Source organism: Oreochromis niloticus, linkage group LG18, assembly GCF_001858045.2.
Source record: "Oreochromis niloticus isolate F11D_XX linkage group LG18, O_niloticus_UMD_NMBU, whole genome shotgun sequence".
In the NCBI taxonomy this organism is placed as follows: Eukaryota; Metazoa; Chordata; class Actinopteri; order Cichliformes; family Cichlidae; genus Oreochromis; species Oreochromis niloticus.
In genome coordinates this window covers 12,375,421-12,403,102 of record NC_031982.2, presented here as the reverse complement: position 1 = coordinate 12,403,102, position 27,682 = coordinate 12,375,421, and the positions used below count along the sequence as shown (strand labels likewise).

The 27,682-nt window shown below is 42.0% G+C and overlaps 1 protein-coding gene across 2 annotated transcripts in view; it reads left to right on the top strand.

Moving 5' to 3' along the window:
• The first annotated feature begins 569 nt into the window (after positions 1-569).
• The window catches only part of epha4b (eph receptor A4b), an 81,525-nt gene continuing 54,412 nt past the window's right edge, over positions 570-27,682 (top strand). The window contains exons 1-5 of one of the 2 annotated variants that reach the window (XM_005476120.3): positions 570-784; positions 14,604-14,668; positions 19,934-20,134; positions 21,328-21,435; positions 21,551-21,902. In XM_005476120.3, the coding sequence (XP_005476177.1) occupies positions 670-784; positions 14,604-14,668; positions 19,934-20,134; positions 21,328-21,435; positions 21,551-21,902 (841 nt within the window). In that variant the 5' untranslated portion in view covers positions 570-669. The remainder of the gene's footprint in view (positions 785-14,603; positions 14,669-19,933; positions 20,135-21,327; positions 21,436-21,550; positions 21,903-27,682) is intronic. The other variant, XM_005476119.3, reaches the window with a different exon arrangement.

The following is a 27,682-nucleotide window of genomic DNA, read 5'->3' as shown; positions in this document are numbered from 1 at the left end:
TTCTGGCATTTTCCATAACTGAATGACTTATCTCACCTGGATAATCTGGCACCATTTTTAATAGGCATAAACGAGGCCTCTTTGGGGTTTGCCAATTTGCTTCTATTTTTCAGTGCTTACAGTTCTCATTACCAATATAACCGGTGACAAATGTCAAATTATGTATTGCTATTAATATAAATGAGCTAAACAGTGAGCTAGATAAACGTGTCTTTGCTATAAATACATAATCTTTAAAATGTTCAAGATCTACGAAGTTGGATTTACAGGAATGAATGACGTTTGGTTTTGCTGTGACATTTTAGCCAATAATTATTATTCAAGCACAACTATGAAGGCTACTGCGCTCAGTTAGCTTTGAAATTTTACTCTGTCACGGCCGCTTGTAATGTTTTATCATAAAAGTCAACATGAAGCCAAATCACATTATCATATGTTGATTTTTTGCAGTGTAATACAGAGTCTCCACAGGCCTTTTACATCACCCAAAAAGCCAGGCGGCTGATTGACAGAACTTGGCTGACTGTGGACCCTCCTTCCCAGCGTCTCCTCCTCTCTCTCTCCTCTCCCGTCCTCTCTGCTCTCTCTCCCTGCCTCAATCGCGAGGCTGCGCTCACCGACTCGACACGGCGAACAGGGATGCAGCGAGGGCGCAGCGCAGCCTGAAAAATGGCATCACCACGCGTACTGTGGATCTATCCATCCCTTTCCCTCCTGTCCTCTCTGCTTCTTTTCCACGCTTTTCCGCCATGCCGAGCCTTACGGAATTACCCGGAGAATGAAGGTGGGTTTTTGCCCCCGACGTGTTTCGTGGAGCTTTAAAGTCGAGTGAGTTTAGATGACTTGGTCGTGCGCTGAGTTGTTGGATGGGGAGCCCCATCCCGCGGCTCTCCACTCGCCGGGGAAGGAGCGGAGCGCAGCGGCGGAGACTCCCGTTAAGTGCTGCTTATAAATCATGCATAAAGGAAAGCGGAGAGAGGGAGTAAGAGAGACAAAAATAGTGTTCGTCACGTTTTTTTTTCTTTTCCGAGCATGCTGACATGAAATTTTTATGACATATACGCGCAGGCAAACCTACCGTGTATCATCCAGAGAATGCTGAGGTCGACTTGTCACTTTCTGACATTTTATTAATCAGTGGACTATTTTTCCCTGCGTCAAAGAAGACTAACTTATAATGATTATGCCAAAGCAGCATTGGCATCTCTGTCAAAATTCCTCTTAATTATAGATATCTTCATTATTATTACGTACTGATAAATGTTTTCTTCTCTGCCGTGGACTGTTGCCACTGCCTCAGTCTGCAAATGAGGAGCAGCAATTACATTAAATTTGTCACACGCTGCTGCTGAGCCTCTCTCGGTTATTGTATTAACATCGATGCTCAGCCTGAAATTAGCCAATGTATTTACTTACTAACTCCTCCTGACTGCTTGCTGGGTTGAAACATGGGGGCTGGCTTGTTTAAAGGGAAGTTGAACTTGCACTAAATGGAGAAAACAGCAGATCAATGTGCTAAAGTCATAGCCAGAAAAACAAAAAACAAAACAATTATTAGTTTATGAAGCAGGTTATTTGGATTAAATTGGAAGTCTGTGGTGTTGTTTTGCTTGTTGGCTGTCAGACAGTCTGGCTGGAGATGATACAGCTGTGACTTGTCATACTGTGAATCATGTTGTTCAGTGTTCCCCCAAAAGCTCCACTGAGTCTTGTTTTGAAGCCCAACAAAGCTTTCCTGTCACTATGATTTGCCTTTCATTGATATTATTTTTCTCTGTATTTTCTCAATCACTATCACACACATACAGGATACGGAGCGACCTCAACTTCAGGCTTACATAGATTAAACAGTGAGCTCTGAGACACTCATACATTGACAGGCCCCACTGAGGTTAAATGGGATCTCCTGTCTCCGGCTGACTTAACAGTATAAGCTGAGTGTACATACATTGCTGCTAAATGTATGTCACAGCCCGGAGGAGTTCACGCAGAACAAAGGCTCTGAAGGACAGATAGGCAGCGGACGAGAGGGAGAGTAGAGATGGAGTGGAGGAGCAGGAGGGTTTTTTAACTGCAGGAGACAATGCATGTGAGGGAGACACTAACACACTGCTGAAATATTCAGTGGAAAGAGCACGAATGATGAAACCATCTGGAAGCCAAAGGAAACTCCTGTTGATTTCGATAAATAAACACAGAAGCATGTGAGCCGCTGTGAATGTTTGCAGGCACATGTGGATCATGTTCATGTGGGGTGACTGATGGGTCAGAGGGTTTTCATTACTTATAAATGCACTTTTTAAATAATGTGCTACAAGTTAGTCATCCTCCAGTCAGTTCCTGCTGTTTCAGACTATTGGCCTAATTGGCACCATTAAGCCCACTGCTCCATTTGCCGGTATCTGCGTGTGTGGTGTCTGGTCTGTGTGTGTGTATACGTTCACCAGTGGGACAGTAATCCAACGAAGCCACTTTTGTCAGCTACTCTGTGGCCCGCTTTTACCTTTTGGCCTGCCAGTTTTCCTGCTGTGACCGCACGTGCTTAGCTAAGGGATTGTGCTTCTTTGTGCCAGTGTGTGTGTCTATGTGTGTGTGCGTCCGTGTGCGTACCCTGTGTTTGCCTATAAGTGTGCATACTCTCCACCCACGCCTCTCGGTAGTCGTGTTATTCCAGGAAATCCTCCCTCTGAGTCTGTCTCGTACTAGAAGCGAGGCTGTCATAAAAGGAGAGATACAGCTCTCAGGGCTCAATTAAGAACACAATCCCTTTGATAGAGATGATAGCGTTAGCAGGAAAAATAGTGTTAAGCTGTCACAAGGCTTAGTTTACCACCAGAGCTATTGATCCGCTCCAAAATTGGTTGGCATTTACAAGAAACTCGGTTGTCGTAACACAGGGCTTTGGTAAAATTGAAAGAACCGCTTGAAATTGTTGCTGTAATCGCATCTCCATGGGGCCCATAAGACTCTGCAGAAATGGGTTCATTCATAAATTGTGAGCAAAAGAGTGAGAAAACTGGTCTGAAGGTCTTTGTTATCACCAGTGAACGGAAGCAAAGGACTTTGTGAGTTATTGAGCACCAGCAGAGGGAGCCCTCCATTCCCTCTGTCTGGACCCCGAGGGCATACTGATGTAACAGCAGGGTGGATGCTCACAGGTTTCCCCCCTTGGTTGCCGTACCATCTCCCACCCTTCTTTGCTCTCAGTCTGTATCCTCTCTTATGCAGAGGTACAACATGTCTTGTTTCTTTTCCCTGTTGCTTTGCACCTAGTTCTCCCTGCGATTTTTCTCTCTCTCATCCTTCTTGTGCCGAATCGTGCTGGGGAAAGGAGCAGACTATCACACCTTTCTATTTTTGTGTCTTTCCTCTCTGCCTCTAAATTTACCTCCTCGCTCCTAGAAAATAAGGAACCCCCGTGCTTCTATCCATTCCAACTCTGGATGTTGATTTAATTTCATATTAAAGCGTAAATCCCCGTGCAAGTGGACGTACAGATGAATTAACCGAGTGTTTTTTTTAGTCTCGAGGTTTACTGTAATCTGTAATTGCTCATGGGAACGCTTGAATCTTTTTTTAAAAATTGAATTGACCTTAGGGTGCTGTGGGAGATTGCTGTATTGCTTCTTAAGGTTAACACGGGGGTGAGCAGTTAGTGCAGAGGCAAGCATATGTAAAGCATGCCCTCTGCTTCGACACACACACACACACATCCACATTATGATTCACACAAGATCCTGACTGTGGTATAATGTTGGGTCAAAGGTCTCATCTGGTTTAATTGCTTTAATCTATAATGGCTGCTTGTAGTTATCGGCAGAACCATACCTCACGATGTGCGGCCGCGCGTGTGTGTGCGCGCGCGTGAGTCCATGAGATTGCTCTGCTCCCATGTAACAGCCATGACCTTGGACAGAAGAGGATATAGATCTCCTTTCTCATCAGAGAGCAGCAGAGGAAAGCAGCAAGTGCGAGCACCCTCCTGTTTTTCTTTTCTGCCTCCACTCCGAGCTCGCTCTAATCCCAGTCTTTTATATCTGCCCTTCTCTCTTTTCTATCAGCCTCCCTCGTGGCCTCCATCTCTTTGTCCCTGATTGTTTTTATCTTTTGTTTTCTTCTCCTCTTCCTTCTCTATTTCTCTGACCTCCAGTGTAACGGTGAGGTGGGAGCTCCCGTACGCTTTCTGTAATCAGGTGGAGCTCCTACAACTGCTTAACAAAGGCTCACACGCGAGCGCGAATGGATGTGTGAGCACTTATGCACACACACGCGTGCACACACTCTCCCACACTTATCCTATCTTAATGCATGGCTGGGGGGCAGTTTGGTGGTCTCGGTCCAGAGAATAGTGGCACATATTCCGGGGGCTGGCTGATAGATGGGGTTATAAATACAACTCAGTGACAGAGAATGATTCTGCTGTGCGCGCTTCACCTCATGGACTCATTGTGTGTGAGGCTGTGTGTGTTTAACTGTGTGTGTTTAAGTGTGTACGTGAGTGAGAGAAAGGCTGAGAGACTGGGATTTTTAAAAAGTGTGAGACAAAGCAAAATGCATAAGGAAAACAAGAAGAAAGCCAGACGGGGGAATGTAGTTAAAAAAAACAGCTGAAGAGCTCAAGCATATCTCTGAGCCCTACTGAGCAGAGCATCCATAACAGCACCCACAAGAGCCTTTGTGTTGTGTTATACTTAGTCATTTACTTAGTCATCGGTGGCTAAGAGGGTTTGTATTACACTTAACCTAGTAGTTTTTTTAAATATTATCGTGGTGCTTCAAAGGTGGAGGGGTTAAACATTCTTATTTGCCTTTTTGATGAGAGTCTGACGAGAAGACTGAAATCAGTGTCAAGTCTCTGTGCCAGACATGAAGCTCAAGCCAGAAGCTAGCCAGCTTAGCTTAACTCCACTCTGGTCTGACCCCCTAAACTCCCCAAATTAATGCATTATGTCTGTCTGTATTTATTTTGTTTATTTTGTCTGTGTGTGTAAAGTCTAAAAATGGCTAAGCATGGTTATGCTGTGCAGTAGTGTTGCTCTTAGTTAGGTCACTGCCAACATGTAGTCCACCATCATTTTTATTTACTGGGATTTATGTGTGTTGTACAGATGTGAATGTGGCAGATGTTCTTCAGTCTATTCCTTTAAAGATAGAAAAAATAATATTAAGTATTCATTAACTTTCCATTCATGTTACAATTCAGAACAATATCACAAAAACAGCCATTCCTTCTTTTAGCACTAGGGTGAATTCATGTATGAGAAACAAGATACAGATCTTTCAAGCAGCTCTTAAAAAAAAAAAAGACAAGATAAGGATCTAAATTATGAATGCCATATGCATATTTCCAGTGTATCCATATGTTTATTTTCGCTTTTGGAAATGATATGGGCTGTTTTTGTATTTTATATTCAGAAGTGTTGTGAGACAGGAGCTTATTTTTATCTCAGTTCCCACCACGAGGATGAATATGTGCAAGTCTCAACCAGCTGAGGCTTGAACATGAACAGTTTTTAGGCTTGAATGATTCCCTTCGGATGTCGAGTTCATTAATGTCAAAGGAAGCCTTCCTCGGCTTGCGATGTGTGATGGCTGTAGTGAAGTTTGGCTATGAGGCCCCTCCCCCATTTTCTGCCACCACCACCACCACATCTGCTGACCCCTTCCCCCTCTCTGATACGAACAAGCCCTTAACTGCTGGTCAAATTACTGATCACTGGGCCTTGACTACCGTCTACCCACCACGCTCAAGCTCTCCTTCTTTTCCCTCTAACTGTCCTTCCTCACTCGCACACACAGCTTCGTCCCGGATATGTTCGTTTTTGTTTATTTATTTATTTATTTATTGTTGGCTAAATTGAATTAGGTTGTTTCCGTGTCTCCTCACTCCTTTCTCTCTCTCATATTCTGTCTTTTTTGTGGTTGTTGCTGCGGCTGTGAAAGGCTACATTAACCAGCTTTGCAAGCAAACATCTTAGCATTTGGTTCAGTCGTTGATTTAACATCTTTACTGGCCAATGCTTCAGACTTTTTTCTTTTTTTTCTTTTTTGTGCAGATGAGCGTCTGAGAGCAAAACAGCTGGAATGCTTCCAGAAAATACTGACACAGCTAACCTTGAATTTGAAATTGATCAAATGTAGTTACAGTGTCTTTACCTGTTTTAAACGTCAAACAACATTTGCTGAAGCATTTTAACTTCAGTCGTTGTTTTACTTCCATCTGATTTTTCTGTTTGTCACATGAAGGTGCTGTAACAGATACGCAACCTGCTAGGCATCTACTGTGTGTGTGGTAAAGACAAACAGTGATGTGTGTGCATGTGTTGATAGTTGGCCGGGTGCAACATCAGTAGAAAACCTGGGTAAGCACGCTTTAATCTGACATGTGATTTCCTCTGTCTCGACTGCTGAGGATCACCCCAGAGAGTCCGGGCCAATTTGCCCTCCTGTGACCAACCACTGTGTGACAGCTGCCTGTCTGTGTGTGTGTGAATGTGTGTGTTTGTGCTCTTGTCTGATCAACAGGAATGTCTTTAAGAACTAACAGGGCACACAAAAAAAAACGATCAACAAGAAGCAGAAAAGCAAAAAAAGGAGAGAAATAAGCATGGAAGTGTTTGCAGATGTTGTATTTTATCAAGAACAAAATAGAAGAAAAGCATTTTTAAATCAGCCCCACAGTGTCAGTGTGTGTGAGACACATGTGGAGGCATACAGCATGTTTCTGTGGTTGTTTCTACTGCAGGTTATTTCTGAATTTTCAGGGTCTCTGGTTTGCGTTTGTTTGTGTGTGCACATCACTGTGTGTGTGTGTGTGTCTGTGTGTTTGCCGTCCCTTGCCCTTGATGAGTTGTTGGCATACTGGTGGAAGAAGCTTATTAAAGAAAACAAGTGTCTGGATCTGACTCGGTGTCACACTTCAACCCCGTAAGCATTCGACGAGCATGCACAGACGAAGCCGTGCCCGCACGCACGCCCTCACGCTCACACTCCAGAGCCTCTTCAAGCGACAAACTAGGGCAGTGCTCCTGTCATAGTCTGTCAGAATATCATTGTTTCTGTCCTGCTACTGTTTCCAGTTTGTGAAATAGCAGAGTAGGCTAATCTGCCCTCTGCTACAATGTAATTCCAAAAGTGCAAGCTGAACAAGCTGAAGTTTATCACATACTTGAATATTTTAATATTTTGGGGGGATTTTGCACGATATGCCTTTTAGGTTGCTAGAGCTTTTTTTACCCATTCAAATCCCCCTTTTTAAATATATAAAAAAATAAAGAAATAAATGAATACTTCACAAAAGTGATTGCATTGAATTATGTTTTCTAAAACATTGTTTGACCTTATTCGTGACCTCCTTATAAAATGTGTCTCATGGCTGCTAACTCAACCTCTACTTTTCAAAAGTAGAACAGGAGGCAGAGCCTTCAGCTTTCAGGCCCGTCATGTGGAACCAGCTCCCAGTTTGGATTCAGGAGGCAGACACCTTCTCTACTTTTAAGATTAGGCTTACAACTTTCCTTTTCATAAAGCGTATAGTTAGTGCTGGATTGGGTGACCCTGAACCCTCCTTTGGTTATGTTGCAATAGGCTTAGGCTGCTAGGGGCTCCCCATGATGCACTAAGTGTTTCTTCTTCACTCATTTCTTTTCATTCCCTGTGTATTTATACACTACTACTATATTTATCATTAACAGTTAAAGTAAAATTTGGCTCTTCCTCTCATAGTTTGCCTTTTGTCCCGTCTCTCTGCTCTTTTCTCCCTCCATCACTCCCAGCAGGTCGTGGCAGATGGCTGCCCCTTCCTGAGCCTGGTTCTGCTGGACGTTTCTTCCTGTTAAAAGAGAGTTTTTCCTTCTTACTGTCGCTAAGTGCTTGCTGATCGGAGGGTCATGTGCTTGTTGGATTTTCTGTCTAATATTGTAGAGGCTTTACCTTGCAATATAAAGCACCTTGAGGCAACTGTTGTTGTGAATTGAAGCTATATAAATAAAATTACATTTAACTGAATACATTTTTACTTGGTAAAAGGTGATTCTGCATTATGAAGAGTTCACCCACACAGTGTGCACACGCAGTAAAGGTTTTAGATAAATGATGTAGGTTTTCTGTCCTTTATCAGGTTTGTTTTTCTGCAGATGGCTTGATTTGAATGCAACAAGCCTCTTTGTTTGATTTTGCTGAATCACTTTAATAGAGAAATTGTTGCAGCCTCACGATAAAGACAGAGCGAATGAACGCTTTTGACGTGATGGCTTTGATTAAAGCTGACTTAATTTTGCGCCTGTTGAAGTGTAGTAAACCAACATAAGTTATTTGAACAGATGCATAGTGGGAAAGCAGCAAGAAACAGAACTGACTTAATGAAGGATCGGGATTAGAATTTAAATCAAATCAGCTGAATTATTCATAGATCCATTCGGTTTGCAGACAGTTATCACATATAAAGAAAATATAACATTCTTCTTCTGAGGATTCTTTCATAAAAGAAATAATTAAACGCTACATCCATAAAGGGCACATAATATTGCCTGAAATGTACTAAAAACTTTTCCATATGTGACATAATGATGTTCATGTGTCTCAGTTATAAAAGGAAAACTGCTTTTAGCTCATAAGGTTAAAACAGACCATCGAAGCTATGAGGTAATCCATTAAAAATTTATAGTGAACGTCGAGTGACTTAATGTCTTGTCATTGCTGATTATATAATAGAGATATTTTGAACGGCATCCACCACAACAGAGTGCTGCCTTCACAGCTGCAACTTTTATCTTAACATGCTCTGCATCCAGGGTGCTCAGGACAAATAAAGCTATAAATACTTGACTCTATTCACCGTTGCCTCCGTGTGACATTCAATAGAAACATAAAAACAGGGGAAAGGGATGTTGTGTATAACAAAATGCCAGGAAGTCACTGGAGATAAGGATACAAAGGATATACTGTATCACTCAGTTTTAATAAAATGGCATGAGCACAAGGATGAGAGAGCAGATGGAGAGAGAAAAGTACAGGGCTGATTGAGAGCCTCTGGTGGTTTGTGAATGACTGGAGAGAGGGCTGATGAAAAGACAGCAAGGGTAGCAGTCTTGGTGTGACGCCAGTTTATTCCTAAAGTTCAGGGCTCAAGTCTTCCCACTCCTTCATCCTGCTCTCCATCAGCTCATTTGTTGCCCTGACAACGCTCTTACTCGTTGAACTGCACTCTCAGTGGAGTGGAGCGTGGATAAAGGTTTGTGTGTGTGTGCATGCTCTTTTTTTTTTAGCTGTTTTATGTGTTGAGAAATTTGTCCTGCATTCTTAAAGCCTATTGACATTTTGTTGAACTCAAAGGAATGGTTCTACATTCTCGGCTAGCTGTTTCCCTGTTTCCACAATTTTTGTTGAGCTAAGGTAACAGTTATTACCCCTTTATAATATAGTTACGACAACTGATTATGGTAGCCTGAGAAAACATTGTCATTCAGTCATGTGGGAAATATCTAAGGTAGGCTGTATATAAAAGATGGAATTAGTCAGTTTACTGTTTGTGCTAGGATCATGCTGTTTGTTTGATTGCTGTTTTTTTAAGCCTGTGATGATCATATTGGAACTGACTGGTTTTATGAAAAATTCTAAAAACTTCATTCAAGTGCAGCCGCTGCTTGCTTAAGCTTCGCAGCATCTCAGTTATCTCCCATTAGATTTTTTCTGACTTTGCAATTGAATTTATCAGGTATGTTTGAATTTACAAGTTGTGATTAACATTTTTATTATAACACAAAACAGAAGTATAAAAGCCTGGGTTTTATATTTATAGAAAGAGAAGACAGTGAGATATCAGCATAGTTAATGTAGTGTCAGCAGGACTCTTCAGGATCCACTAAGCCTACTCGTTTCAGTTTAATATGATGTGTTCTGAGATGAAAAGGATCTTATAAACTCATTATGTAGTCACATATTGTCCTCTAGAGTGAGTCTGTGTGGTGGTCTTATTGTGCAGTCTCTCTCTTTGTGGCACTGGCACAGTCTTAAGGTGTGTGTGTGTGTGTGTGCAAGCATCCTGGTCTCTTTGTGCACCAGTCTGGCTGTTGGCAGTGCTGTTTGATTCTTGGCAGGTGGATCACAGCTTCGTGCAGCCCAGCTGAAGCGGTGGATACCATCCAGTGAGCGAGCGGTCGAGAGACCTAAAAAGACAGCGAATAAGAAAGAGAGAGGAAGACAGAGAGAGACAGACACCACAGAGGGAGGAAGCGGGAGTGTGAAGGAAAAATAGACAGACACAGAAGGAGATGAAGAGACAAAGAAACTGAAAAAAAAAACGTTTTGCACATTCTCCGCATTGTTCTATAAGTAGTTGCAGTTTCAGTGTTTTACTGGTTTTGTACAGGAATTTCTAATTCACAAATTCACACCCTCCACCCCCACCCCCACCTTCTCCTCATCTTTCACTCTCAGAATGTAAACCTCACAGTCTGGTGTTGAAAATCAATACGACAGCTTGTCTCTCTGTAACAAAACAACTCTCACAGTAATCGGGTCACATGTGCACCACTACAGATCTGTGCACTTATGTCCTCTGACAAAGGCCTCGGACAATTAAAGTAATGTTTGTGTGTCCGTGAGTGAAATTGTTGGGTCCCCCGGAAGGTGTATTGTTAGTAGATGTCTCTTTGCTTTCACGTGGTCTCTCCACACTTGGAAGATGTTCAGCTGTAATGTTTAGCTGCTCACGACCTGGAGATTGCCTGTGCATGTTTGTGTGTTGTGTGAGAGAGAGACTAGTCATTAGATCAAATATGAACCTGGTCTGAGTGACTGAGTGATGAGCTTTGAGTTTTTATTCTGGGCCGAGGCAGGTCTTGCCCAAGCTTAGATTTCACACTCACACACAATTCAGTCAATTTCCCCTGAGAAGAGGAAGAAGAGATAAAATGAGACGTGATGAAAGTGTTTAGATAGACTGAGGCGTGGCTTTGCGTTTGTTTGGGGAAGACTGGAATGTATTTACATAATTTCTCTGCATCTTTGTCTTTGACACACGTCACGTACAGATACACAGCCATGCATACAGTATAGTCTGTGCATGCTGGCTGTGTCAGCAGCCAGGAAACTATACCTAATACATTATTGATGTGTCCAGTCAATGATTACAAGTGATAAGAGGTATTGACAGGAGGTGTTGGGAGAAAAGAAAAAGTGTTGATCTGTAGGTTTACGTGGTTGTGTTTTCCCAGTGGGCTGCAAAATGGCTTTAAAGCAGGTCTATGTATTGACTTAGTAATCCTTTAGCTGACTAGACAACAATAAGACATATTTTGCTATAATGAGAAAAAAAAACAGCAACTACAAAAAACAAACAAAATATTTTTTTTTCACGTTTCAGCCAAAATCTAAATTGGACATAAAAAAGGATTAGTTACTGCTGATATTTACAAAGACAGAACATTTCAAGAAGATCGATTTAATGATGTTTGTTACCCGCAATTTAATGCTAACTGCTAATACTGAAAAAAAGGATATGATTTTTTGTGCTTGAAATAAACAGACTCTGGCTGTGTTTAGAAAATAGTGCAACTTTTGTACGTTGCCTGTAAAACAAACCAACACTATGAGCACTGTTTGGATATTGTGCTTATATGCTATATAAATCTGGCCCATAAGATGTTAACTGGTAAGTTTTAGCAGTTAGCTGTTTGCTAGGCTAGGCTAATTCCATACACAACAATAATTAAAGTGTCTTAAACCTGCTCTTTTTCAAGGTCACCAGGTTATGGAAGTTTGCTTCAACCTTTGAAACTATTATTCAGTGGTCATTATCTCACAAATTCAAACTACATATCTCAAAATGTTTACTTAATAATGCTAACTTTAAAAAAAAGCCCTCAAAATTTAGATAATAACATGAACTTGTCTGTGGCAGAATCAAGTTTTAGACTAGGGGGCTTTTACAGGACAGTTTGGCTGTCAAATTCCACAAATTCCATGTATATTCCACAAAATATTATCAACGTTTTTTATTTAGATAGTTCCTTTGGTCGAAAGCAGTTGTGAAAGAAAATTAATACACAGTGACCTGTATTTTATCCAGACAAAGTAACTTATTTATAGACAGACACGGTGATTCAGAATTTCAGCTGAGTTAATTTAAAGTTTTAATCGTCCAATCATCTGCACTGTGTTGTGGAGATGAATGGTCTTTTTTTGTAATTCGGGTGAATTGACCCTTTACAACTGTCAAAGCTGTACTCAGTTATAGTCTCTGTGAAATACATGAAACGGTACTAAAAGTGAATCACAGAGAATATCACATAATTCATAATTGCCTGTATTTGAAACAGGCAATTTTGCTAAATTCCTTGTTGATAGGAAGCTTTTATCTTCGCGCAGAGATATGAGAGTGTGGGGGAAAATAATGTGTGTGCCCGTGTGTGTGTGCGTGGATGTGTGCCTCTTTGTTGGATTCTGAAATCATATATTATTATACTATTATGTCCCATTTCTCTGTGCCACTCCAAAGCCCATGAACTGAGCAAAGCAGTCTAAATGGTCTTTAGTTCCTCTAAATACACCATGGGCTGGAGGCTCCGTCTGACCTTTCGCTGCGCAGCACCTCTCCACCACTGTTTCTGTCTCATCCCTCTCATTTAATCTATCTCTCTCTCACCCCGGCTCCGCTGTGCAGCGCCTCTCTCGGCTTCATTATACCATGCGCGCTGCTTTCTTTGTGGTTGTTTTCTCACTCGCATACCGCTTTGTGCAAGTGCATGCAGACACACGCAGATATGTGTGCTATGACACGCGCACAGTGCACATATATATACACGCATTAATACAGCATGACACGCCTCCCTGCTGTCACACAGTGTGCTGAGCTGAGGGGAACGGCTGGGTTTCAGTTAGAGCTGATGAGCAGCATGAGCGCAAGAAGAAGAGAAGAGAAGGAAAAGAGGAGGCTGGACCAATTTTACAGTCCCTTTGTTATACCTACTAGCAGTATGGATACACAGAGGGCCTTGTAAACAGACACGTTCAGCCCTTTTCAATTGAGCGATTAGCCTCATTTGCATTCAGGAGAGCAAACTTTACAGTAGCGGTAAATAGTTTTTCCAGGTCACTGCTGCTACCTTATAAAAATTGGAGTGAATATGAAAGTGCGCTGCTTAAAAGGGATGCTGCTTGTTTAAATTGTGTCACATCAGCGACTCACACAGCTGATCTTGGATCTGTGGATTTAAAGCATACATTCAAACCTTTTCACGGAGGTAGGATAACCTGTGAAGCACACACAATATGTGAGAGAGAGAAGAAAGAGCAAAGCAGAAGTCTCTGCAGATGGATACTGATTAAATATTGATGGTCAGCAGTGTTGAAGGCTTGATTAGGACCTGAGTGAGCCAAGAATGAACAGTGCCACACATCTATAAATGCACTAGCAAGTACCACCAACATATATCTGTGGTATTAGCAATTTGGCGATACATTGGTATCAGCCAGTATCAGCATTTATAACAGCTGATAAATGAAAATTAGAAACATGAAGAAGAGACACCCTTCAACCATGTTATGAGCATTGATGTTGCATACTTTGCCTGCAAGAGGGCATGCTGCAACTTCTCTGCAAGTCTGGAAGAGTCTGGCACCGCATAAAAGAGCAATCCATGAATTGTTGTGGCATATTTTCTTAATAGGAACTCCTAAATAACTGCACATTACAAATGTCAGGGAAATCTGCAGGGACGTGTCTAGAAGAAACAAAAATATGATAAAAATGTATCACACTTTGAAATAATTAAATATCAGTATGAGCCTTACAAATCCTATATCGCTCAGGCTCTACTAACAAGTGATAAACACACACACACACAGGTGCAGAACCGTGCTGTGCAATCTAAACAGGTTTTCATTGTGCCTCCCATAGGTCAGCCTGCCACAGCGTCTTCTCACTTTTCACTCTCACCTTCCTGCATCCCCCCTCTACTTCCTCTTGTTATGCAGAGACCACACACTGGAAACAGCACCTTGAATTCAGAGTAAACCACACATGCACACGTCTTCAAATAACAACTAATGTACTTAAAATAAAGCATCAAAAGGCAAGCAGATTATTATTGTACTATTCCTGCACTTAACAGCACAATAATCTCCTTCTAGCCACCGACTGAACTTTAAAAGTGAGCCTTAGAAAATATATATAACATGTAACCAGCATTTTCGTCTGACTACTCACTATATTGTCTGAAGCCAATTTCAACTGTAAAATACAGTCTTTCTTACGACTTTATTGAATGACTTTGTGTCCCCTTGAACTGGAACAGCTGCAGCGCAACCACAGTAATCTTGGAGTTAAAATTATAGGTTCACCAGTGCTTCTGATTCCATTGCTGGTGTACTCCAACACAACAAAAGATGCCCTTGTGGAACACATTTTGAAAGTGTCTTTGTGGAAAACTTACAATGCGACATAATGTTATGTTATACATTCAAGAGAGAAACATGCCGCACCATGTCTGGAAAACATCAGTCGTTCTTTAAGGAGGCAGGGATCAACAAATGCCACAAAAATGTCCTGTATGTATCTGTTAACATGTTTTTCTTTTTTTATCTTCCTTGTGTTGTCACAGTTACTTTGCTGGACTCAATGTCAGCTTTGGCCGATCTGGGCTGGGAGGCTTATCCTAATGAGGGGGTGAGTACCTGCAGTGTGCAACACACACACACATATATATATGATCTGGCACAAAATAAGATCTGATGGCATGTTATGTTAGCTTGCATTATTTCAGGGGAAGAGGCAAGGACTCAAAGCTAGCAGGAGGACTGGAGTGTGTGTTTTAGAGAGCACTGGGTTCATAAGCCGTCCTTGCTAAATCGGGAGTTTTCAGTGGGAATTTACAAATTATTTCTGCTACGCTGAAAACGCTGTGGTGCTGGAGCCTGCATTTATTACAGGCTGCGATTTTTGGGATGGAGTGAAGGGACACGATCGGGGAGCAAATATTCCTACATAAGAGGAGATGGCGTTTGCATCCTAGCGTTTCTGCATTGTGTACATGTGCCTACAGGGTGGGTGTGTTGCATAACTAGATTTTCTTGGTCATGGGGGACCACGGGAGTTTGGAGTGCAGCTATCATGAATCAGAGCAGTGAGAAGAGGAAGAGCTTATAGAGGAAGAATGAAGAAGTGCATTCAATAGAGCGGATTCTGTATGTCACTGTAGTGCAGGAGGTGTTGAATGGCACTGAATTAATTTTATTTCCTCTTGAGTCACACTTCTCTCTCGCTCGTCTTCCCTCTCCACTATTCAGCATCAGTGTGTTAAATTGCAGGATGCCACACGCGGTTTCATGGTTGTGTGAAGTGGAGAGGCAGCTGATGTGTGCAGAGCCAGGCAAAGTTGTTTTCTCAGGCAATCAAGGGTATCGAGTTCGCTTAATTGAAATGCTCTTATTGTGCGGTCATATTGTAGATGTTTGTGGATGTTTTTATTTTTTCTGCGGTCCCTGCAGAAAGAGCAGAATGTGTTCCATCTGTGGCTAAACTAAGCAGGTCAATCTAATTTAAGTTACTTTTATTGAATATGTAGTTCAGGTTGGGGTGAACACGTGTTGTTAGTTTACCCTCAAAGAAACGTGTTGGCTGGAAAGTGAAGCGTACCCCATCCTGAATATCTTTTTTCATTGACTGTCAGATGGGGAGACGCTGGTCTCCACACAATACCTCTGTGAAATAAATACTATAAATATAGCCTCCTTTTATCCACCCGAGACTTTGGAAAAATAAAAGTGTTTAGAGTCTTTACTTTTTATCAGCTTCTTTAATCAGATCACGGAAATTAGTTTGTAAAATCTTTTGCTTTCATTGCCCCTCTCATGCGGTCGTTTGGTGCACGGAGCCGACGTTATCTCCCACCTGGATCGCTCTTTTTCATCTGGTAATTTAAGAAAATATACAAGTTTCTGCAGTGAGCTATGATGTTGCCACAAAAATAAAAATCTATTCTTTATTGACTTTTGAGGGTAATCAGGTACAGAGCAAATAAAAGGGAGTGCAACTGAAGGACTCCTCAAAAATTAAAAAACGAGAGACTTGCAAAGTGTAACCACTATAAATCACCCGAAATTCAACAGTTTAATTGTGGCAAACTTTTATAATTGATATAAGTAATTTTATTTGAAGTCTCGCATCACTTTTCATCCCACTTTGTACTTATCCACTTAAGCACTAAGCAAGTGAGATTGAAACATAACTCATGTCAGCTCTTTATCGTTATGTTTTTTGTTACTTGCTTTAATCGGTTTTCTGTTTTTTCTAAATTTGTTTGGTTGAGAAAAACTTTTAAGGCAGGCTATTGGCCAAATTACTACTTTAAACCTTTTAGCCCAAAGTTTTACAGTTGCTGAATCTTTACTTTTCTATTTCATTGTGATGGTCCTTGGAGTAAAAAATGCATTTACCTTGCCACCTATCCTCAGGGAAACCACCACGTCAGCACTGTTTAAGTCTTCACAGTAGCTCCTGGCACAGTTTGGCCTTCCACTGGAAGTTTATTCTTACAAGATCCAATAAAGCTAAAACTGTCTCGCCACAAGATGTTACTGCTTGCAATTTCTGCACAATTCAAGTCACGGACTGTATCTCTATTTGTAAAGCTGCAAAATATCTATTTAATTTTCAGCTGGTGGCATTCAACATTAAAAGACAAGGGCTGCCAATCGTGCTGGCAAAAGTGCTGTTTGTTTATGATGATTCTGCATATGTCTGAAAATGAATGTCGTAAAGATTTACTGACTTGTGTAGAAGAGAAGAAATAGAGAGCGATAAGAGACTCAGAGAGGAGAGAAAATGTGCAAGGGTGGTGAGAATGCCTTGTGTTTTATATCAGGGGGATTATCTAGTTGACCTTTGAGCTTTAAACCTGAGGATTATTCTCAGTGAGAGGCAATTCCCACCAATATCAGGCCAACGTCTACCTGAATTAGTCCAAAATCACACTTGACCCTCACGGGTCACGCTTAATCCAAGCCGTGCAGGGCCGGATGTGGCTGAGACTGAGTGGAGCGACCCATTTCTGTCACCACAAAGCAGCGAGGGACACAAAACAGATATGTCTTAATGATGTTTGAAAATGGGAGGCCCAACTGCCTCTCGGCTTCCCCAGAGGCTCCCCAGCCCTCACTGGTCCCCTGCCATTTTTTCTCAACTTTTTATCCCCTACCCTGTCATTTGTCCTTTTTTTTTTCTCCCCCTCGCTAAGCCAGAGCTTGTTCCAGAGTTTGGCGGCCAATTATGTCCTCATAGGTGTACCCATCAGATGATTGCAGAAGGAGGGATATTATGTTAAGCCGGTGAATGGTTGAACCTAAACGCTGAGCCGACGTCTCTGCTTCACTTCAAAGCAATCAAGTTGGCTCTGCGCTGATTGGCCGAGGTGATTAAGAGTTCAGGGAGGAGGGTTTCAATTTGAGCCAGCAAAGCCCTGGCAATAGTTATAACTTGTGTGTGCATGTGTGTTTGTGCGTCCTAAACGAGAAAGCTGAAACCCTTGAGCCTATCCCAACGTTTCCCCAGTTGTATTTTTAGGAGACTTTCTCTCAGTTGTGTGACGTATCATTAGCAAATGAGCAAAACCCGGTTGTTCTCAACTTCCTAAGCACAACTGCGTCTCACACCCGGCAAAAGTGACAACGAGCACACTTTGCAAGCAGGGAAATAAGTTGCTCAACAGGAAGTGGCAGCAATCCAGCCACTCCAATCTCTGCCTACAAAGAAATAAACAAAGACATTATAAAGCCCTTTTTATCCCTCAATGACTATTGCCATAAATGCTTTAATCACCCCTCCCCGGGGACTCAGCTTTGTGTGTTTGTGTGGGTGGGTATGTGTGACCGTCCTGTGATGTCCGACTGGTCTCCGCTCTGCACAGATGGATCTATTTAGCTGCCAGCCGTGCCTGTTATTTACCAACATTCATTCCTCTCTCTCTCTTTCTCTCGCCGTCTTTCTTCATTTTTTTTCCTCCCCCAGTCTTGTGTTTTTGTTCTTTCAGTTGAATCGAGTGCAGCTGATCACAGCGAGTCTCAGCCGCTGCGTTCGTAAAATCATCGAGCACGGGCCCAGTAATACGTCCTTTATGCTGTGTATAATCTCCAAACTCTTAACTGGCTGTCAGGGACATTTGTGTCAGCTGACTGTAGCAGCTTAAACAATCCTCTGCCTCTTCTTCTTCTTTTTCTTTTCTTATTCTCTTGTCTTTTTCTTCTTCTTCTTCGAATTTCTCTGTCTGCTGAAGTACTGTTAAGGTCAGGATCAAGAAAGAGCTGGTTTTGTTCAAGCTCCAATTCATACACAGTAGAAGAGGCTGTGGAGATTAAAAGCATCTGAGCGCACAGGAGAGCTGGCGAGTGAGCGCAAATGTGTGTGAGAATGTGTGTTTTTATGTGGCTCTGTTTTAGTGCTCAGGACTTCGAGGTGAAATGCGTCAGGCTTTTGCCGGGTTGTTGGGCTGTCACATCAGATTAACCTCAAGAATTCAACCTCAGCTTGGACTTTGCTTGTCTGAAAGTTTCTCTTTGCATTTTTGCTGCTTACTCTGCTCTTTCCTTGCCCGTCTCTTCTTTATTTCTCTGGACTTTTGGGACGTGTCAGAGATAATTGGTGTTTACCTCGGTGGGTCGTGGTCTGGGTCCACTGTTGGTTGATTTCGCACAGGTTAGCGTATTTGTGTATACTGTAGTATGGTGTAACATGGCTGGGTAACGAGAATGTGCAAGTAACATGTGCTCGTCACTCTGGAGCTTAAAGGCTTCAGCCTTAAGATGATGACAGGAGCTCAGAACAAAGATGGTGGTCTCTTCAACCCTAACCACAAACTAGAGCCTATCCAGTTTGTATGTATGTGTGTGTGTGTGTGTGTGTGTGTGTGTGTGTGTGTGTGTCAAAGAAAATTGAGTTAGCTTCCTCTTGAATGGATCAGATATCTTGAGACACTGAAACCGCATTGGTTTATTTTCCTTTTCTTTAAGGAATAAAAATGTTCTTTTTCTTTGTGTGTCTGTCTGAGAGTGGTATACGCATGTGGGTGCTTGTCTATGTGTGAGTAGATAGAAATGTTTTCCTGCTCATGCGAGAAGTGTTCTCAATTACAGCCTTAGTCAGAAGTGGAAACAGATGGTAGTAGATGATGGGAGACAAAGTAGCTCTGTCCTACCTACTCCTTCTCTTTCTCCTTCTCTGTCTTCCTCTCTCTCTCTCTCTGCACGTCTCACACACACGTCTACCTCTTAAGCGTTAAATCGCCCGTTCACTTCAGGAAAAACATACCCACTTTGCGAACACGTGCAGCATAGACAAAGACAGTCCTTCAGTGATCTTGACACAGATCATCACTCATAGTCACCCAGACATGAAAACAGAACTTGCAGAGCAGTGTTGCTTTGCACTAAACCACAGTTCATTGAACTTAGACCCAGTTTCCCTGTAACCAGTCTTTAAACTGAGATCCTCTTTGTCCACGCGCTAACGATGAAAGGGAGTGGTGCTGTTGTCAGCCTGGGCCCAGTGCTGCTGAGCGTCACCCTGACTCAGTTTCACGTTCACTTGCTCTTTGATTTGAAATTTATGTTTTAGTTAAAGAGATTTCTCCTTTAACACAAATACTTCTCAGCAGCCCTCATCACTTCTCTTTTCCTTCCTCTATCCCCTCATCACTCATCCACTTACTTCCCCTTTCACTCTCTCTTCATGTCACATTTTCTTCCTTTTTTCTTCCCTCCCTCTTCTTTGGAGCTTCATGCAATCTTTCTCCTTTTACCCTAATTCTTTCTTTCCCCCCAAGCTAAATAATGGAATTATTTTAATATGCAATGTCCCAAATATGCTTCAAAAGCTAAACTAGCAAATAAAAACGTCATTATAAATCATCTCTATTTACCTCCTGTTTCTTATTCTCAGTGGGAGGAGATCAGTGTCATGGATGAGAGGAATACCCCGATGAGGACCTACCAGGTGTGTAACGTCATGGAAGCCAACCAAAACAACTGGCTGAGAACGCGCCACATCAGCCGGGAAGAAGCGCAGCGCGTCCACATTGAGATCAAGTTCACCCTAAGAGACTGTAACAGTCTGCCTGGGGTCCCTGGTACCTGCAAAGAGGTTTGCATCACACAAGCATAACACACAAGCAAGCTTCATAAACAGATGATCAGCATGTGGGCTTTTCGGTTAGATAACAAATGCCGATGCAACTGGTGTGTGTGTTTGTGTTTAAGGCCTCCTGTTGCATTTATGCTGCCCGTTTGCCCACTCGTCCTGAGCAAAACATTGAGTGTTGATAGGCTCCACGGCTTCTGCTGTGTAGCTGTCTGCTCTTTGAAATATTTTTGGTGTGAAGTAAGAAGAAAAAAGAATACATTTCCTCAGTGTTTTTTTTTTTTTTAGATCAATAGCACACGGGTAAGTTATATTTCAAGTAGAGTGGTTTTTTGTTTGCAGTTGTTTGCACTCCTGCAGAATATTCTGTGACTATCCACTGTGCTCGGCAGCATTTACAGCATTTTCTTTGACTCCTCGAATGTGTGACTTAGTAGATACATCTTAATTAGACCACTAAGTAAATCATTTACAAATTAGACACATTAATTGCAGTTTATTTTTGCTGTGCTGTGAACTGTATGAATGGAAGTACATTTAAGGATTTAAGGCATATTTAAGACCATCGCCTCACCATTCTGTGTGTTTCCTGTTCTTATATGAAGGTTGTTAACATGTGTATTATCAACAGCGCTGTCAAAAGGAAGTGTGTGTATAGTAGTTAGTGGTAGTTTTGTATTATAAAAAATACAAAATAACTTATTTTTCAGCCGTTTCCAGTCAGAATACTAAACACAAACGGAGAAACACAGAAAAATAACACGAAGCAATAGCTGGAGAATAAATCAAAGTTTATTCTACAGGCTTTTTTCGTTCTTTTTATTAATCTTTTTCCCGCCCTCCATTCTCTTATAACACTGCTCTGTTCTGTATACATTTCAGTTCGTCTGTCCCTTATATGCCTTTCAGTCTTACTACATCTCCAGAATAAATAATGGGCTTAATGTGACAGTTTAGAGCTGCGCTCTCATGAAGCTGCAGACAGCGTTGCTGACTTTCAATCCAGACAGATGCACTGAGATATGGAGACAAGCTGCTGAAGAGCTGCAGAACAGTGGATGCCTTGTTAAAATTTCACATTGGATGGACCCACTCATACTTTTTATCTGTCTCGGTTAACCGTGCGTCGTTCTGTCTTGTGTGATAACTTTGATTTTTACTGCCCGAAAGCTGATGGATGCTGTTTGTTTTTGCAGACATTCAACATGTACTACTATGAGTCCAACAATGCAAACCTGTGGTTTATCAAGGAAAGTCAGTACATCAAGATTGACACTATTGCTGCAGATGAGAGCTTTACACAGGTATGGATACTCACACAGAGAGAGCATAAGAACACTTTCAATTGCTCTCAGTTTGCTAAAGATTGCATTATCCCATTCACCAAACTCACATGTAAAACATATCTGTTGTTTACAGGTGGACGTTGGCGACCGTGTCATGAAGCTAAACACGGAAGTGCGGACCATCAACAACTTGAGTAAAAAGGGTTTCTACTTGGCCTTCCAGGACCTGGGCGCCTGCATTGCTCTGGTCTCAGTGAGGGTCTTCTACAAGAAATGTCCACTCACTGTGCTAAATTTGGCCCAGTTTCCTGACACAATAACGGGTGGAGAAACGGCACTGGTTGAGGTGCATGGTGTGTGTGTGAACGCCTCTGAGGAGTTTGAGCCTCCCAAGATGTACTGCAGTGCAGACGGCGGATGGCTGGTTCCCATCGGGAGGTGTGTGTGCAAACCAGGCTTCGAGGAGAACAAGGACATGTGCCAACGTGAGTGGGGTTGGGGTCCTCAGGCATGTAGGGGACAGAATGTAAGTGTGCAAGTGTTTGTGCATTTGTGTGGGAGAGACAGACAGAGACAGGACAAATGAGGAAAAAGTGTGGTGCTGACATGTTTTGGTGATTAATTCAATTCAATTCAATTAATTTTTATTTATGTAGCAGCAAATCACGACAAAGTTTCCTTAAGGTGCTTTATATTGTAGAGTAAAGACCATACAATAATACAAAGAACACCCCGACAATCAGATGACCTCTATGTGCAAGCGCTTTGGCAACAGAGGGAATGAAAAACTCCCTTTTACTAGAAAGACACTCCCAGCTGAACCAGCCTCATGGAGGGACACCTCTGCCATTGGCTGTGAGTGGAGGAAGACAGGACAAAGACGCACTGTGGAAGACAGACAGAGATTAATAATAACTAATGATTAAATGCAGAGAGATGTGTCTGTCTCCCAAATCCAAACTGGAAGCTGTTCCACAGAAGAGGAGCCTGAAAGCTGAAGGCTCTGCCTCCTGTTCTACTTTTAAATACTCTAGGAACAACAAGTAAGCATGCAGCCTGAGAGTGAAGTGCTCTAATGGGGGTGATACGATACTATGAGGTCTTTAAGATAAGATAGGGCCTGATTATTCAAAACCTTGCAAACAATGAGAATTCTGAATTTAAAAGAGACCCAATAAAGAAAAGGCAGTTTGGTAGAGATATGCTCTCTCTCTTTCTAGTCCCTGTCAGCACTCTCGCTGCACCATTTTGCTGCTACTTTCAGTCCCAACTTTTTTGAGACACATTGTTGCCATCAAATTCAAATTAAGCTCATATTTTCCCAAAACACTGAAGTATCTCACTTTCAAAGGTTGATGGTTTCTATGCTGTACTGTGAGCAGTTTTAAAAGATTTCCGGTTTATTTTATTCTGTTTTTATTCACATCTTGCACAGTGTCCCCACTTTTTTGGAAGTGGTGTTGTGTATAAAAGTGTGCACATATCTATGTGGCTGCCTCTGCATGCAGATGCACTGTAGTGAATTTTGCAGTGAAACAGAGGATGGGATGACAATGACTCTATGTATTTAGGTTAGGGACACACTTTGTGTGAATGCGTTTTTTTCTTTACTGTGTGTGTGTGTGTGTGTGTGTGTGTGTGTGTGTGTGTGTGTGTGTGTGTGCGTGTGTCATCCCTCACAATACAGCGAAAACAGCTTTTGTAGAGGAAAGAGTAGAAGTTGCTTTAAGGCATCTCCTCTTTTGTGTGTGTGTGTGTGAGTGTGTGTGTCTGACAGAGCTGAACGTCTCATTTTCCCTTCTCAAGTAGAGGCGAGCAGTATGAGTGTGTGTGAGAAACTGCTTATTGATGTGTGTTGTGTTGCAGGAGGGGAGGAAAAGGTATGCCTTAGGAAGCAGATTATTGAGTTGTAAAACTCCCCAGATGGTGTGTGCAGTATGTGTGAGTTTGTGTGTACATACTGTGCATGCATGCGTTTGAGTGAGCAAGCTGTATTAAGCTCATGCTGTCACCTGTCCCTACGGGCTCACTTCCTCGCCGAAAAGAAAATGGAATCATAGATATTCATCACTGCAGACTTGAAATCGGTGCGCATAATGCAATTTCAGTTGTTTGGGAGAAGCAGCAGCCAAGACGCCCAGAAAACTTGGCAGTTGGACCTTAGAGACAAGTGAATAAGAACAAGCTGTACTCTGCAGTTTGCAGACTATGTGCGCAGATTGTGGCAGAACTTGAGCTGCATCTCAATCATGAAACGCAGACTGTTGAGCTACATGTCCGTCTTGTAAACGTACACACTGTAGTTGTTTGACAGGTGAGCTGGCTGGCAGATGATTACACTATGCAGGTCTTTGTCACAGTACTAAAAACTATTTAAAGCCAGTCTGACACAGCAGGGTGCTTGACCTCAGTGATCTCCGTGACCTCGTCGGCTAGATTCTTGACTCTTCTCACTCCAGAGAGAATAAATAGAGTAATAAAGGAGCATTTAACAAGCTGGCTTAAACTCTAAAGTCTAAACAGTCTAGCTTTTGTGTGCGCACGTATGTGTGTGTGCTGCAATTGTGTGCAGAGGTAATGACGGAGTCTTATTGACAGTCTGAGGTCACATGTCAGGAAATGTATACGGCCCATGTCTAATAGGTTAGGGTCACCAGAGATGCAGGGAAAACAGGTGTCCACTGCGTTCAACATGGGAAGGAAAGCCAGGTTTCTGTATTCAGCTCATATGTAGCAATTATTCTGGGAACAAAAAAGAAATAAAAAAATAAAAATTTTCAATAGATTTTAATTCCTTTGTGGTGAATTGGAGCTTCTCTCCCGCAGGAATGTCTGCGCCACCTACTCGGTATTAGGAAAAACATTTTTTTTTGTAGGATCATGGGAAGGATTTGCATAGCAATGAAATTTCCTCATACAGCAGGAGAATTCGCTGTCCCACGAGTGTCAGCCAAACATATCAGCCAAACACAATAATGCCAAAAATTCACTCCCTGGAAACCGGCTTTCTTTTGTTTTAAATAACTTTGTGCCTGTGCTGCGTTTGCACGAACATGCTTCTATTTTCATACTATCACCTTACCTTGTCAGAATTCACTTAGCCAGCTAATGCGGCTGCATCCGTAATCAGCCTCATTTTAGCAAGCGGATTCACAAAAGACATGAGAGGACACACAACAAAAAAAGTACATCAACTCAGTACGTTGCACTTTAATGTGTTCCTGAGAGAACAACAGCCAGGCTTTTAAAGGGTCCTCTCAGCGCTCTGCATCAGCTCCAAACAAAAGGTTCCTGGCCTGAAACAGTCTGGAGGTCTGGAGGTCTTCCATAGGGAAAACACACTCTGCTAATGCATTTAAATCATCCGCTCTCGTTTGCTGTCACACAAAGAGATGAAGAGGTGAGGTTTGGGGGGAGAGCATCAGGAGGGCATTTTGTAATTGTCATTGTAGCGCAAGTGAGCGAGCCATTTAATGGATGTCTTCAATTCTCTCCTTCCTTCTTGTTCCTTTTGCGTGTGCTTGTTTTTTTCTTTTCTACCATTTAGCACCTTTGACATTCACCGTTATATCGTCCTGTGTTCCCTGTGAATCTTTTCCTTGTCTTTGGCTTCTCTTTTTCTCTCTCTGTCATTCTTTCCCTCTGCCTTCCTTTCTCTCTGTTTTTCTGTCTTTTTCTTTCTCACGGTGCAAAGCGCTAATGGAATCATTACTAGCCCCTCTGTGTTAGACAAACACCAGGCACCTCCAATTACAGCTTTTTTTTTCACAATTTCTGTCTCTTTCCCCTCCCCTTGTCTATTTTCTAACCTTTTTTGTGATGTCTCCTTCTATTATGGGACTGTTCTCCACCTCTCGTCTTTGACAAGCCACCCATTTTGCTCCCCACCCGCCTCCTCTGCCATTGTCTTCTTTTTTTTTTCCACCTCACCATTTTTCTTTCTGTCTCACTTCTCCTCCTAGCAGCCCTTATCTCCTCTGTCTGCACTTGTTAAACATTTATAGATCATGGGTTCATCTTTCTCTTCTTCCCTTTTCCAACCCAATGCTTCCCGTTCCCCGGAGAGACTGTGAAGCTAAGTGTGTTTAAATGTATGGATATGTGTGTTTTGATCTTGTTAATCGAGGGCACTGTACTAGATTAAATCCGGCAGATTGTTTCATGACAAAAAGGGAAATACGTCGTCCAGGATAAACAGCACACATATCAACAGACTGTGGAATGGGATACAGCGGTATTCATGGGAATTGTGGTCTTAATTTTGAATAACATAAGCAAAAACAAACCACGAGGTTGAGATGTAAACAGTCTTCTATCATCTTGATATATTTTTACTGAGTTATCATAATTAATGCGACAGTGATGATATATGACTCCATGTTCTTTTTATTGCCTGGAAATCTCATTAAAGGACCAAAACAAATTAACGGTAATGCTTTTTGGCTTTTGCTAACTTGCCTGTGGCACTCACTCTTATCCAGTCCTATTAAAGACAGTCATTAAAATCAGGGACAAAGATTTATTTGCTTTACTTTTACAGGTCGAATAATTTCTTCTGAGATTTCCTGGAAGTAAACTGTGTAATTCGGTACCTTCACCTTCTGTTTCTGAGAAAGACCCAAGAAACAATACTTTTAGAGGTATCAACTTTTCAAAGGAATTTCTTTCAAAAGTCCCTGGAACATTTTTTTTCATAGACTAAAATATTCCATGTTGTGATAACCAATACGATGAATGAAAGTTTATTCTTGATTGTTCATTCTTGAAGACACTGTCTTATACCCCCTCTATTTTTTTTAAACAAGAAACCTATGGGGCTTTTAATATAAAGTTTAAACACAAAAGGGACCATCTACCAAGAATGAACTGACTAACCTTTAGTACTGACCTAGATCACCTTCATTAAAAATTTTGATTCAGGTTACTGGCTATGGCAGTGGATGCACTCTGTTTTCAGCCATGCACTAAAAGCAGTGTTGCTGCAATGGCCTTTAACTCCTTTGCTCAGTCTCAAGAAATCATACTCATCTGCTTTGTCACTACTGAAGTTGCATAATCGCCCTCTCTCTCCTTCTCTCCCTCTGTGTAGCTTTCGCACTACCTTGTCAGTTCAACTCCGTCTCTCTCCACCCCATGCAGAAGCCTCTGTCTGCGTAGCCAAAGCCTCGCTCCTCCACTCCCTCCTCTTTCCTTCTCCTGCTTTCTTTATTCTATGTGCCTTTGTCTCTTGTGCATTCTAGTCCTGCTCGCCCTCTCTGTTTCTGTCTGCCACTGTTTTCTTCTATCCCCTCTATTTTCACTGCATACTCCCTTGCCCTCTCCTGTTGTCTCTGTCTTTCATAGCTAGTAGGGGATGTAGTGAATACTCCTCTCAAACCTCTCCTGCTTTAAGCCCTGGGGGTACATGCTGAAGGGCAGGAGTGTGTGTGGGTGTGTATGTATGTAGCTGTGTCATCTATGTGTGCGCTCGTGTGCTCTGTCCTTCTCTGTGGGTCTGACAGCACCAATTACTGCCTCAGATGTGGAGAGATGGAGGAGACGAATTGAAGGAGGGCAGACACATGTCATCTCAACGCAAGTTTTCCTGCCTTCCTCTTCTCTCCTTCTTTCTGAGCTGAAAATAATACGGGTCAGCATCACACGTCTGTCCGTCCACTTGTCTGATAGTCTTTTTTTTCCCCTTGTCTTATTCATTTGCGTTTTTGATGCTGCCATGAAGTAGTTTACAAGAGGAACTTTTCAAAGTAACACCACACTCCTCATACTGATTCCACTCAGCTCTCCTGCTGTTCTTTTCACTTCTCCAATTGGATCGAAACCAAAGCGCGAAATACTGAGGAATGAGACCAATGTGCATCTGATTTGGTGTGAATTATCTGATCACTTATCACTACAGAGACACTGGGTTGCTACACAGAATATTTTAATCGTTAGACTCATTAATAAAAGAGTATAAACTGTTTAACTTAGCATAAAGACTGAAAATTAATCAAAGATAATAAAATCCCCTACACAAGCTTCTCAAACTCAATAAATAACTTGTTATATCTCTTGATACACCACTTCAAAGTCTAGAGAAGTGAGGTGACAGCCTGTCCCAGGTGTCCTGGGGTTACAGTGGATGGATGGATGGATGGATGGATGGATGGATGGATGGATGGATGGATGGATGGATGGATTTCTTACAATCGATGAATAAACAAAATAGTAAAACATGTCAGGTGTTATGTAGGTGCTTATATGCAAAGCTGTTTGTTTTTTGGGC